General features: G+C 50.2%; 1 protein-coding gene across 2 annotated transcripts in view; it reads right to left on the bottom strand.

Annotated features, from left to right (window-relative positions):
* The window catches only part of LOC144595370 (ETS-related transcription factor Elf-1-like), a 126,932-nt gene that overhangs the window by 47,811 nt on the left and 65,141 nt on the right, over nucleotides 1-13,980 (bottom strand). The window contains exon 1 of one of the 2 annotated variants that reach the window (XM_078402812.1): nucleotides 1,730-2,076. The exons of the other annotated variant lie outside the window; for it this stretch is intronic. Within the exon in view, the coding sequence (XP_078258938.1) occupies nucleotides 1,730-1,784 (55 nt within the window). The 5' untranslated portion in view covers nucleotides 1,785-2,076. Of the gene's footprint in view, nucleotides 1-1,729; nucleotides 2,077-13,980 lie in introns of those variants that run through there. 2 annotated transcript variants of the gene reach the window in all.

Raw genomic sequence — 13,980 nt, 5'->3', positions numbered from 1 at the left:
AACATCACCCATTCATTCTCTCCTGAGATGCTGCCTGTCCCACTGAGTTACTCCAGCATTTTGTGTCTGCCAAAGCTTTATTTTTAATTAGTTTAAATGAATTTTGGAAGTTGGAGTAGTATTGATCTCGATGGAGAAGGTTTGGAAGATATGGGGGAGGTAACTCAAACATGTCAGTCTTTTTGTACGAGGTACAAATTCACCATCCCACTCCCTTAAAGGACCTAATTATCATGCTCAAAGTTTTACAAGCCAACTGCTGATAATCAACTATTCCTCAAGGAAAAAAAAGGAAACAGATAATTAAAGATCAGACACCGCAATGCAGATGGTGGTTACACAAACCATTTGACGTAGGGCAATTATTAACCACCTGGGTAAGGGATCCAATTTTTGCCTTGGCCTTCGCAATGTTGTTGAGCGCACAATAAGCCACAGGCAGAATAAATGCTGCAGAAATCTTGTGCACTGAATCTCCTGGAGTCAAAGCTGAAATGTTCCAGTCCATGTAACTGGGGTTGGCCTAGTTTATATTACATCACTTACTTTCTGCTTTACCCCAGTACACACTCTTGCTTCCCACCTGTTGCAAATTGTCTTCCACATAGAGACTCACCCAGTAAAAAAAATATTTTGATAGTAAACAAATAATCTGCATTTGTAGTGTCACGACTTTCTAAAGAAATATTTCAAAGTGCCTCACGGAAACCTCAGCATATGTGGGAAATGATTTTTAAAGGCACTGCATAAATGAGGAAAGGGGTGATGGATGTCCGGAGGGGGGGGGGGGGGTTGGGGGTCTGGGAAGGAATTCCAGAACCAGGTGTAAACAACCAAAAAAAAGAGGTGATCATTGCAGACAAGAAGCAGATTAAATGCCATAAAAAGACAACTTTTTGAACCTTTAAAAATTGGATGGGGGACCAGACCTCTTGGGAAATGGCATTCATTGAGAAGTGTCAGGGCAGAGTGTGATGTGCTGTGGACCTGGCACCCAGGAGGTAACGGTTCCTGGTGGTGGGAGGGAAACAATAAATCCTACACATAAGCTGCAGCAGATAGATCAATGCTCTCTCTCTCTCTCTCTGCATCACACACACACTAACGATGCATTTGCACGAATTGTCCCCAGCTTGCCCACTGCAAACTGAACATCAACACGTACAAACAAACAAACGTGCGACTGATCTTACTTCCTGGTCCGAACATTGCTAATCCCCCCCACCACCATATATCATGTGCATTGTGCATTGCTTCAAGCTGGATCTCCCTCTCTCTCCCTCCCCTCTCCTCCTCCCTCTCCTCCTCCCTCTCCTTCTCCCCTCTCCTTCTCCCCTCCCCTCCCCTCCTCCCTCCCCTCCTCCTTCTCCCCTCCCCTCTCCTTCTCCCCTCTTCTCTCCCCCATCTCAATATCATGTGCATTGATTCAAGCTGGATCTCCCTCTCCCCCCTGTCCTCTCCCCTTCTTCCCCCCCTCCTTCTTTCCTCTCCCCCTGTCCTCTCTCTCCCTCCCCCTTCCTCTCCCTCCTCTCCCCTCTTCCCTCTTCTCCCTCTCCCTCCTCTCCCCTCTTCTCCCTCTCCCCTCTTCTCCCTCTCCCCCTCCTCTCCCCTCCCTTCTTTCCTCCCCTCTTCTTCTCTCCTCCCCTTCCCTCTTCTCTCCCCTCCCTTCTCTCTCCCCTCCCTTCTCTCTTCTCCTCCTCCTCTCCCCCCTCTCCCTTGGAGTCCTTACCTGCTTGTATCAACAGATCCAGCTGGCTGTGCCCCTCTCCAAGGGCTGTGGCCATTTTAATGCCCTCCCCTCTCCAGCACCGCCCTCAGCACATGAGTAGTGAGTGAGTGAGTGAGTGAGGGGGGGAGGCAGAGTCTGAGACTGAGACTGAGAGAGAGAGAGAGGGGGGACTCTTGCTGCAGACAGTCTTGCTCCGGCACAGAGAGAGAGAGAGAGAGGGACACAGTGTGGAGGGGGAAACCACCCGGAAACCAGGAGCAGAGCAGAGCCTGGAGGGGAGGGGAGGGGAGAGAGCGGTGCACTGCAGCCCCACTACTGTTGTTGCTGTTACACCGGGTGGTGTGGGGGCCGGGGCCGGTGCCAGGCCGGGCCAGAGCAGAGCCTGGAGGGGAGGGGGTAGAGCAGAGAGGGGAGGGGAGGGGAGAGCAGAGAGGGGAGGAGGGAGAGCAGAGAGGGGAGGGGAGGGGAGGGGAGGAGGGAGAGCAGAGAGGGGAGGGGAGGGGAGGGGAGGAGGGAGAGCAGAGAGGGGAGGGGAGGGGGTAGAGCAGAGAGGGGAGGGGAGGGGAGGGGGTAGAGCAGAGAGGGGAGGGGAGGGGAGGGGGTAGAGCAGAGAGGGGAGGGGAGGGGAGGGGAGGAGGGAGAGCAGAGAGGGGAGGGGAGGGGGTAGAGCAGAGAGGGGAGGGGAGGGGGTAGAGCAGAGAGGGGAGGGGAGGGGAGGAGGGTAGAGCAGAGAGGGGAGGGGAGGGGAGGAGGGAGAGCAGAGAGGGGAGGGGAGGGGAGAGAGCGGTGCACTGCAGCCCCACTACTGTTGCTGTTGTACCCGGGGGGGTGGGGCCGGTGCCAGGCCGGGCCGGGCCAGAGCAGAGCCTGGAGTGGAGGGGAGGAGGGAGAGCAGAGAGGGGAGGGGAGAGGAGAGAGCGGTGCACTGCACTGCAGCCCCACTGTTGTTGCTGTTGTACCCGGGGGTGTGGGGCCGGGGCCGGGGCCGGTGCCAGGCCGGGCCAGAGCCTGGAGCGGAGAGCGGAGTCGCTGCTGCTGCAGCCAGCCAGGCGGTGCGGTGCTAGTCTCCAGCCCAGTCCCGGGCCTCTGTCCCTGCCTTGTCCTGGAGGACAAGCAAAGCCCGGCGCTGCGGACACGCCACCTCCGGCGCTCGCTGCAATGGTCGGCGCCAACGTCGTGCTGGACTTCCTGGAGCAAAGGAGGGAGGTTGATCCATGTGGGGAGTAGGAGCCGTGCAGGAGCGGTGAGCGGTGGGCGGTGAGCGGTGCAGACAGCGGCTCTTGTTGCACAGTGCAGGCAGGAGCTGCAAGGAGAGCCTGACTGGGCGAGAGCTGGAGCTGGTGCAGGAGCAGGAGGCCGGTGCAGGAATGGAGTAGGAGCGGTGCAGACAGCGGCTCTTGTAGCCCGGTGCACACAGCAGTTCCCGGTGCAGTAGCAGCTCCTGCAGCAGCGGTTCCCCTGGCAGCGGCTCCCGGTGCAGTAGCAGCTATGTATAAGAAAATAACTGCAGATGCTGGTACAAATCGAAGGTATTTATTCACAAAATGCTGGAGTAACGTCTATCCCGGGACCGGTGCAGCCGGCGCCCTAGCAGACTGCCCGGTGCAGTAAAAGGTCCTGCAGCAGCAGTGCCCGGTGCAGACGGCGGTGCCCGGTGCAGTAAAAGGTCCTGCAGCAGCAGTGCCCGGTGCAGACGGCGGTGCCCGGTGCAGTAAAAGGTCCTGCAGCAGCAGTGCCCGGTGCAGACGGCGGTGCCCGGTGCAGGAGCCGCTCTCCTTGCAGCGGCTCCCCTGGTGCAAGTCAGGGGGTCTCGCGGTGCAGGTCAGGGGGTCTCGCGTGCAGGTCAGGGGGTCTCGCGGTGCAAGTCAGGGAGTCTCGCGGTGCAAGTCAGGGGGTCTCGCGGTGCAGGTCAGGGGGTCTCGCGGTGCAAGTCAGGGGGTCTCCCGGACGGTGCAGTAGCAGCTCCTGCAGCAGCGGTTCTCCTGGCAACAGGGGGTCTCCCGGTGCAGTAGCGTCTATCCCGGGACCGGTGCAGCCGGCGCTCTAGCAGACTGCCCCCCGGTGCAGTAAAGGGTCCTGCAGCAGCGGTGCCCGGTGTAGGCAGCAGTTCCCGGTGCAATAGCGGTTCTCCTGGCAGCGGCTCTCCCGGTGCAGGTGCGGTTCTTGCATTAGCAGCTCTCCCGGTGCAACAGCGGCTCTTGTAGCAGCAGCTCTCCCGGTGTAGCAGCTCTCCCGGTGCACCAGGCAGCGGCTCTTGCAATAGTGGCTATCCAACAGCGGCTCTCCCGGTGCAGCAGGCAGCGGCTCTTGCAATAGCGGCTCTCCCGGTGCAACAGCGGCTCTCCCGGTGCACCAGGCAGCGGCTCTTGCAATAGCGGCTCTCCTAGCAGCGGCTCTCCCGGTGCACCAGGCAGCGGCTCTTGCAATAGCGGCTCTCCTAGCAGCGGCTCTCCCGGTGCAACAGCGGCTCTCCCGGTGCACCAGGCAGCGGCTCTTGCAATAGCGGCTCTCCTAGCAGCGGCTCTTGCAATAGCGGCTCTCCTAGCAGCGGCTCTCCCGGTGCACCAGGCAGCGCCTCTTGCAATAGCGGCTCTCCTAGCAGCGGCTCTCCCGGTGTCTCCCACAGCCCCAATGAACAGAGAGCACAGAGAGAGAGATACAGACACACATTTGTCCACCACAAATGCCACCATCACAGTTTATTTGAAAGAGACCCCGCGGACGTATTTTTAACCCCTTCTCTGCGAACATGTTCCACGAAGATTCATTTTTTGACACTGTTCTGTAAATTTATTTATTTTTCCAGTGGCCACTGCCAACATTTTTTTCTAAATTTCGAAAAATTCAAAATTCTCTTTAAAAACAAAATCTAACTGGAGATTTATAGTGTTTTTATTTCTCAAAATCAGGGTATTATTCTTCAGTCTGAAGAAGGGTCTCGACCCGAAACGTCACCCATTCCTTCTCTCCCGAGATGCTGCCTGACCTGCTGAGTTACCCAGCACTTTGTGAATAAATATTATTCATAACCAATGTGTAGGAAGGAACTGCAGACTGAAGAAGGGTCTGGACCCGAAACGTCACCCATTCCTTCTCTCCAGAGATGCTGCCTGTCCCACTGAGTTACTCCAGCATTTTGTGTCTATATATTCATCACTAATGATATCCTGAAGCAATACAATACAATACAATACAATATATCTTTATTGTCATTGTACCCAGGGGTACAACGAGATTGGGAATGCGCCTCCCATACGATGCAATAATTTAGGTAATTTAGACAGCAGCAACCCAACGAAACGAAACAGTTGTAACAGTTTTGGACAGGGTAAAGTGCAAGTTGATCTATGCGTTGTGGCCATCCGGCTCAGCAGGACCGGTTCATAGCAGCTATGGCCCTGGGGATGGGCCAATGTCATGGCAGATGAAATGCCAAGAAAGAAAGGCTGACACAAAATACTGGAGTAACTCAGCGGGACAGACAGCATCTCTGGAGAGAAGGAATGGTTGACGTTTCGGGTCGAGAGGGTTTTGGCTACAAGGAGAAGATGGATGGACTTGGATTGTTCTCTCTGGAACATCGGAGGTTGAGGGGAGACTTGATAGACGTATATAAAATTATGAGAGGCACAGATAGCAGAGACAGTCAGAACCTTCCCCCCCCCCCCCCCCCCCCAGAGTGAAAAATATCCGCGAGACAGCACAGCTCTAAGGTGAGCGGGGGAAGGTTTAATGGAGACTAGACCAAGTGGACCCGTTGGGCCCAAACCTCTCCTACGTTGGTGCAGCACCCTCTCCTCCCCCACTCCCCATCCACCTTCCCCTCCATCCCCCTCAACCCGCCTTATCCCCCCTCCCTCCCTAAGAGATAGATTTAAACTTTAAAATGTGAGTAACTTTTAAAATATAACACCGATTTCAATGAAACTTCTTCCATTAGCACCAAAGGGACGACGGTGAGTAAGGTGGGCCTAAAATTATCGCGCTATCGTGTACCGTTCTGGCTGCAGTTCAGGAACAAACAAACAAACAAACAAACAAATAAACGAGAGTTTTAGTATATAGATGTCGGGGCAAGTTTCTTTACACATTGGGTGGTATTGGGCTGGAACCAATGGCCAGTGGTGGTGGAGGTAGATACGATAGTGGTGTTTAAGAGGCTTGGATAGGCACATGCAGAGAATGGAGGAATATGGATCATGTGCAGGCAGATGAGATTGGTTCAACCAGGCATCATGTTTGGGAGATTTCAACATGCAGGTAGACTGGGAAAATCAGGTTGGTAATGGACCCCAGGAAAGAGAGTTTGTGGAGTGCCTCCGAGATGGATTCTTAGAACAGCTTGTACTGGAGCCTACCAGGGAGAAGGCAATTCTGGATTTAGTGTTATGTAATGAACCTGACCTGATAAGGGGACTCGAGGTAAATGAGCCATTAGGAGGCGGTGACCACAATATGATAAGTTTTACTCTACAAATGGAGAGGGAGAAGGGAAAATCGGAGGTGTCAATATTACAGTATAGCAAAGGGGATTACAGAGGCATGAGGCAGGAGTTGGCCAAAATTGACTGGAAGGAGGCCCTAGCAGGGAAGACTGTGGAACAGCAATGGCAGGTATTCCTGGGAATAATGCAGAAGTTGCAGGATCAATTTATCCCAAAGAGGAGAAAAGATTCTAAGGGGAGTAAGAGGCACCCGTGGCTGACAAGGGTAGTCAAGGACAACATAAAAATAAAAGGGAGGAAGTATAACATAGCAAAGAAGAGTGGGAAGCCAGAGGATTGGGACTCTTTTAAAGAGCAACAGAAGATAACTAAAAAGGCAATACGGGGAGAAAAGATGAGGTACGAGGGTAAACTAGCCAATAATATAAAGGAGGATAGTAAAAGCTTTTTTAGGTATGTGAAGAGGAAAAAAATAGTCAAGGCAAATGTGGGTCCCTTGAAGACAGAAGCAGGGAAATTTATTATGGGGAACAAGGAAATGGCAGAAGAGTTGAACCGGTACTTTGGATCTGTCTTCACTGAGGAGGATACAAACAATCTCCCAGATGTTCTAGTGGCCAGAGATCCTAGGGTGACAGAGGAACTGGAGGAAATCCACATTAGGCAAGAAAAAGTTTTGGGTAGACTAATGGGACTCAAGGCTGATAAATCCCCAGGGCCTGATGGTCTGCATCCCAGGGTGCTTAAGGAGGTGGCTCTAGAAATTGTGGACGCATTAGTAATGATTTTCCAATGTTCTATAGATTCCAGGTCAGTTCCTGTGGATTGGAGGGTAGCTAATGTTATCCCACTTTTCAAGAAAGGAGGGAGAGAGAAAACGGGAAATTATAGACAAGTTAGTCTGACATCAGTGGTGGGGAAGATGCTGGAGTCAATTATAAAAGACGAAATTGCGGAGCATTTGGATCGCAGTAACAGGATCGTTCCGAGTCAGCATGGATTTACGAAGGGGAAATCGTGCTTGACTAATCTAATGGAATTTTTTGAGGATGTAACTAGGAAAATTGACAGGGGAGAGCCGGTGGATGTGGTGTACCTCGACTTTCAGAAAGCCTTCGACAAGGTCCCACATAGGAGATTGGTGGGCAAAATTAGAGCACATGGTATTGGAGGTAGGGTACTGACATGGATAGAAAGTTGGTTGACAGACAGAAAGCAAAGAGTGGGGATAAATGGGTCCCTTTCAGAATGGCAGCCAGTGACTAGTGGGGTACCGCAAGGCTCGGTGTTGGGACCGCAGCTATTTACAATATACATCAATGACTTGGATGAAGGGATTAAAAGTACCATTAGCAAATTTGCCGATGATACAAAGCTAGGTGGCAGTGTGAACTGTGAGGAAGATGCTATGAGGTTGCAGGGTGAATTGGACAGGTTGTGTGAGTGGGCGGATGCATGGCAGATGCAGTTTAATGTGATAAGTGTGAGGTTATCCACTTTGGTGGTAAGAATAGGAAGGCAGATTATTATTTGAATGGTGTCAAGTTAGGAAAAGGGGACGTACAACGTGATCTGGGTGTCTTAGTGCATCAGTCACTGAAAGGAAGCATGCAGGTACAGCAGGCAGTGAAGAAAGCCAATGGAATGTTGGCATTCATAACAAGAGGAGTTGAGTATAGGAGCAAAGATGTCCTTCTGCAGTTGTACAGGGCCCTAGTGAGACCGCACCTGGAGTACTGTGTGCAGTTTTGGTCTCCAAATTTGAGGAAGGATATTCTTGCTATTGAGGGCATGCAGCGTAGGTTTACTAGGTTAATTCCCGGAATGGCAGGACTGTCCTATGTTGAAAGACTGGAGCGACTAGGTTTGTATACACTGGAATTTAGAAGGACGAGAGGGGATCTTATCGAAACGTATAAGATTATTAAGGGGTTGGACATGTTAGAGGCAGGAAACATGTCCCAATGTTGGGGGAGTCCAGAACCAGGGGCCACAGTTTAAGAATAAGGGGTAGGCCATTTAGAACAGAGATGAGGAAAAACTTTTTTAGTCAGAGAGTTGTGAATCTGTGGAATTCTCTGCCTCAGAGGGCAGTGGAGGCCAATTCTCTGAATACATTCAAGAGAGAGCTAGATAGAGCTCTTAAGGATAGCGGAGTCAGGGGTATGGGGAGAAAGCAGGAACGGGGTACTGATTGAGAATGATCAGCCATGATCGCATTGAATGGCGGTGCTGGCTCGAAGCCGAATGGCCTACTCCTGCACCTATTGTCTATGGCACAACCACTGTGGGCTAAAGATCCTGTGCTGTACTGTTCCACTACAATCAAGCTGTCCATGGTGTACAGATAAAATAAAGGGTACAACATTTAGTGCAAGATAAAGTGTGATAAAGACAGTTCAGATCTCCAATGAGGTGCATGGGAGGTCAAGACTGAACTCTAGCTGGTGAGAGGATGGTTCAGTTGCCTGATAACAGTTGGGAAGAAACTGTCCATGAATCAGGAGGTATGCATTTTCAAACTTCTGCATCCTCTTACCTGATGGGAGGAGGGAGAGAGACTCATCCTTGATTGCTGGTGTCCCTGCCGTAGCAGCGTCAAGTGTAGATGGAGTCGATGGAAGGTAAGTTGGTTTGCGTGATGGTCTGGGCTTTGTCCACGATTCCCTGCAATTTCTTGCTGTCTTGGAAGTGGCTGATCCCAAACCATGTTGCGATGCATCCCCGTAAAAAGCTTTCTACGGCACATCTAGAAGTTGGTGAGGGTTGTTGAGGACATGCCAAACTTCCAAATCCTTCTAAGGAAGTAGAGGCATTGGAGTACTTTCTTAGCCATAACGTCAATGTGACTGGTCCAGGACAAATTGCTGGTGATATTTATTCCTAAGAACTTGAAGCTTTTGACCTTTTCTACTTTGGTGCCATCAATGTATACTGAGGTGTGTGTACTGCTTCATTCCTGAAGTCAATCACTATCTCCTTTGTCTTGTTGCCATTGAGGGAGAGGTTGCTGTCTCAGCACGAGGTTCTCAATCTCTTTCCTGGGCTTTTGTCTCGACATTGAGGGTGTGCAGCGTAGGTTTACTAGGTTAATTCCCGGAATGGCGGGACTATCATATGTTGAAAGACTGGAGCGACTAGGCTTGTATACACTGGAATTTAGAAGGATGAGAGGAGATCTTATCGAAACGTATAAGATTATTAAGGGGTTGGACACGTTAGAAGCAGGAAACATGTTCCCAATGTTGGGGGAGTCCAGAACAAGGGGCCACAGTTTAAGAATAAGGGGTAGGCCATTTAGAACTGAGATGAGGAAAAACTTTTTCAGTCAGAGAGTTGTGAATCTGTGGAATTCTCTGCCTCAGAAGGCAGTGGAGGCCAATTCTCTGAATGCATTCAAGAGAGAGCTAGATAGAGCTCTTAAGGATAGCGGAGTCAGGGGGTATGGGGAGAAGGCAGGAACGGGGTACTGATTGAGAATGATCAGCCATGATCACATTGAATGGCGGTCCTGGCTCGAAGGGCCGAATGGCCTCCTGCTGCACCTATTGTCTATTGTCTATTGACATTATTTGATATCTGGCCCACTACGGTGGTATCGTCTGTGAACTTGTAAATTCAGTTGGATTTGTACTTGGCTGCACAGCCGTGAATGTATGAGGAGATTAGTAGGGGGTTGACAACACATCCTTGTGGAGCACCAGTGTTGAGGATTATCGTAGAGGATGATTTGTCACCTATCCTCACAGATTGTTATCTGTTGGTTAGGAGGTCCAAGATCCAGTGGCAGCGTTGACTCCAGGTTCCACGAGTTTGGAGATGAAATTGCTTGAGATAATGGTATTGAAAGCAGAGCAATAATCTGACGAAGGTGTCCTTATCCAGGTGTTCCAGGGATGTGTGTAAGGCTGGGGAGATGGCATCATTGGTGGATCAAGGCTGCGTAGTAGGCTGGATTTAAGGTGTGCCATAACCATGTCCTTCGCTCAGTCCGCCTTAACCAACCTGATCTCCCGGTGGCTCAGCACCTCCCACTCCCAGTCTGACCTTTCAGTCATGGGCCTCCTCCATTGTCATAGTGAGTCTCAGCACAAATTGGAGGAACAGCATCTCATATTTCGCTTGGGCAGTTTACACCCCAGCGGTATGAACATTAACTTCTCTAACTTCAGATAGTTCCTCTGTCTTTCTCTTTCCCATCCCCCTTCCCAGTTCTCCCACTGTCTTCCTGTCTCCAACTACATCCTATCTTTGTCCCGCCCCCTCCCCTGACAACAGTCTGAAGCAGGGTCTCAACCCGAAACGTCACCCATTCCTTCTCTCCTGAGATGCTGCCTGACCCGCTGAGTTACTCCAGCATTTTGTGTCTAGCCTCTCAAAGCACATCATGATGGTGCAAATCATGGCTATTGGACGGTAGTCATTAATGCATGAGATCTTGCTTTTCTTCGGTTCTGAGAAGACGGTGGTCTTTTAGAAGCAGGTGGGTACCTCAAAACGGAGTAGGGAGAGATTAAAGATGTCCTTGAACACTGGCTAGTTGGTCCATGGACAGGGTTTCCGTCTAGGCCAGTTGCTTTTCTCAGAAAGGCCAATTGAGTTTCTGCAACAGTGACCATGGGAAGAGGCACACTCAAGCCTGACAGGATGTATGTCATTCGCCCTGTTGGCCTGCTCAAAGCAAGCGTAGAATACATGTAGTTCATCAGGGAGGGCCCCACTATCACCAACAATGCTGCCTGACTTCGCTTTGTAGTCTGTTACAGTATCCAGGCCTTTCCACAGTCGATGAGTGTCCAAGTAATTATGCTGGGACTCTGGTTAGTCCCAGGATTGTCTCTTAGCAGTCCTGGTAGTCCCATTTCTGCACTCTTCTCCCCAAGCCCCACAAATTGTTTACACTCGAGTATCTTTCTAATCCTCTTTAGAAGCACTGGAAACTCCATCTTTATAGGCTGCGTTCCAGATCGTAACCATGATTCTACATTAAAAACTTTTCTTCCTTACCTTTCGGGTGAAGGGTCTTTCATCTCTGATGCAGACATATTCAAGCATGTCAGGTAGATATTTGAGATTAAAGTCTGGCAGGTGAGTTGAAGTGGAACCAAATGTATTGAGTTGAGTAGACTATTTAACCCTTTGATTTTATACTGCCTCACAGAGGAATCCCAGTACCCAACTGATCTATTCTCCCTAGAATCTCATCAACCCAGCCTAGGTTCTATCAACCATCTACACGAGGGACAATTAACATTCTTTACATTGGCCAAGTAACCTACCAATCCTTCTGTTCACCTGCTTTGGTATGTGGGAGGAAACTAGTATGTGGAGAAAACCCACACTGACCCAGGGAGAATGTGCAAACTCACACAGGCCCCTGAGGTCAGGACTGAACCTGGGTTGCAGAAGGCATGGGGCAGCAGCCAATGTGCTTTCCTAATTTCTTTATGAAAACAACTGAAACTGGCGGAGAGGCGTCGGCGGCTAGCCAAACGCGCTTGGGGGCTCCTTGCACGTGGCTCTGCCCGAAAGCTCTTTGGGTGTGGGATGGAGACACTGGAGAAGTCAGGCGTGGAGAGCAAGGGCTGGTAGGAGGGTGAACCGAGGTAATGCCTTTAAGGTAGGCCGCAGGAGGTTGCCCCCGGGACACAAGATGGCCGTCGAGGAGAGGAGAGAGATGCCGGGCTGAGTCGTTCGTGGGCAACAGCGGGAATCGGGAGCCGCTCCGGCAGAATGAACACGTGGGAATCCGGACTTTGAACTTGATGAAATGGCGGCATCGGCATTATGTGCAAGATGAATTTCACTATGTAATGTTTCATTCCATATGTGATCATAAATATCCATCCAATTAATGCAATGTTAGCTCATTAGCACTACGCAAATCTTGCTATTGGCTCCTAATGTTAAATAATGGGTCTCATTTACAGAACATGATCCACCAATAATTATACTTAAAGGACAGGTCTCTACAATCGTTATCAGCTACAGTTCAAATTGCTCAAGGGAGAGTGTTTTCAGGACAATACACAACATTCTATGGTGCAGCCTGTGCAGTGGAATCTGCAAACTCATGGCAGGAAACAGCAAAGAATATGTTGGTAGTCGCTCGAGTTATAGTTTATACTGTGTGTCTGCAGGTGCCGATTCCATCACAGCTCCTGGTGGAACAGTTTATATTGCCATGTTTGACGCCCGTGTTTATATCTGCAACAGGGACATGGGTTCAACTGAGGCGTCCGGTGAAGGAAGGTACGGTGCTTTCCCTGACGGTACAGTGTGCTTCACAGCCACTTCAGGCACTGTTTATGCTGCAGAGTCTGTACTCTGCATATTAAGGTCATAAGGAATAGGAGTAGACATAGGCCATTCGGCCCATCGAGTCTACTCCGCCATTGAATCATGACTGATATATCTCTCCCTCCTAACCCCATTCTCCTGCCCTTCTCTCCATAACCTCTGACACCTGTACTAATGAGGATTCATATTGCTGAAGATAGACACAAAAAGCTGGAGTAACTCAGCGGGGCAGGCAGCATCTCTGGAGAGAAGGAATGGGTGACGTTTCGGGTCGAGACCCTTCTTCATATTGCCGAATCTGAGGGCAGGGCACAATTTATATTCATGCCCCCTAGTGGCACAGTTTATACTGCTGATTCTGGTGACACAGTTTATATTGCTGCCTCTCGTGGCACATATTACACTTTGGTTTCTGATGGCACTGTTTCAAAGGAGTTATTGCATCAAATGGCACAGAATTGAGCCCTTTTGCTGAATGCTGCCTATCTACAGTAATCAGTTTATTCTGCTCTCCCTGTTGTCGCTGTTTATGCTCTCCCTGGTGACACGGTTTAAGGTCATAAGTGATAGGAGTAGAATTAGGCCATTCGGCCCATCAAGTCTACTCCGCCATTGGATCATGGCTGATCTATGTCTCCCTCCTAACCACATTCTCCTGCGTTCCCCCCATAACCGTTGACACCTGTACTAATCAAGAATCTATATCCTCTGGCTTTGCCCCCACAGCCTTTTGTGGCAAAGAATTCCACAGATTTACCACCCTCTGACTAAAGAAATTTATCTTATTTGCCTTCCTAAAAGAACAACCTTTAATTCTGAGGCTATGACCTCTGGTCCTAGACTCTCCCACTAGTGGAAACATCATCTCCACATCCACTCTATCCAAGCCTCTCACTATTCTGTGTGATTCAATGAGGTCCCCCCTTATTCTTCTAAACTCCAGCGAGTACAGGCCCAGTTAACCTACTCATTTCTGGGATCATTCTTGTAAACCTCCTCTGGACCCTCTCCAGAGCCAGCACATCCTTCCTCAGATATGGGGCCCAATCCTGGCCCATCTTATACATGCTGACTTCTGCCTATCTACCGTAATCAGTTTATTCTGCTCTCCCTGGTGACTCTGCACTGTCTCCGGTGAGATGGTTTACACGTCCCCAGCGTGACTCTCGTATCACACTGCACCCTCTAGTGGAAATGTTTATATATATATATATAACCGCTATCTCTTCTGGCACCGCTGATGTTGCCCTCTCTGTCTTGTGGCACAATTTAATTTGCTGTTACTCCCGAGATAGTTTATATTTGCGGTTTCAGGTGGCAAGGGCTTTACATTGTTGCATAGATAAGAATGCTGGACTGAGTGACAGTTTCTGGGGTGTTTTGTTGGTACAGTTTATATTGTTCTCTCCACTGAGTGTGTTTGTGTTGCTGTGTCAGTGGCATTGTATGTATAGCAGACTCTGCACTGGCACAGTTGTCTCTGACTCCCTTATCGTCTGTGTCGGT

This window comes from Rhinoraja longicauda, chromosome 7 (genome assembly GCF_053455715.1).
Source record: "Rhinoraja longicauda isolate Sanriku21f chromosome 7, sRhiLon1.1, whole genome shotgun sequence".
NCBI classification, from domain to species: Eukaryota; Metazoa; Chordata; class Chondrichthyes; order Rajiformes; family Arhynchobatidae; genus Rhinoraja; species Rhinoraja longicauda.
This window is presented reverse-complemented; position numbering and strand designations above follow the sequence as displayed.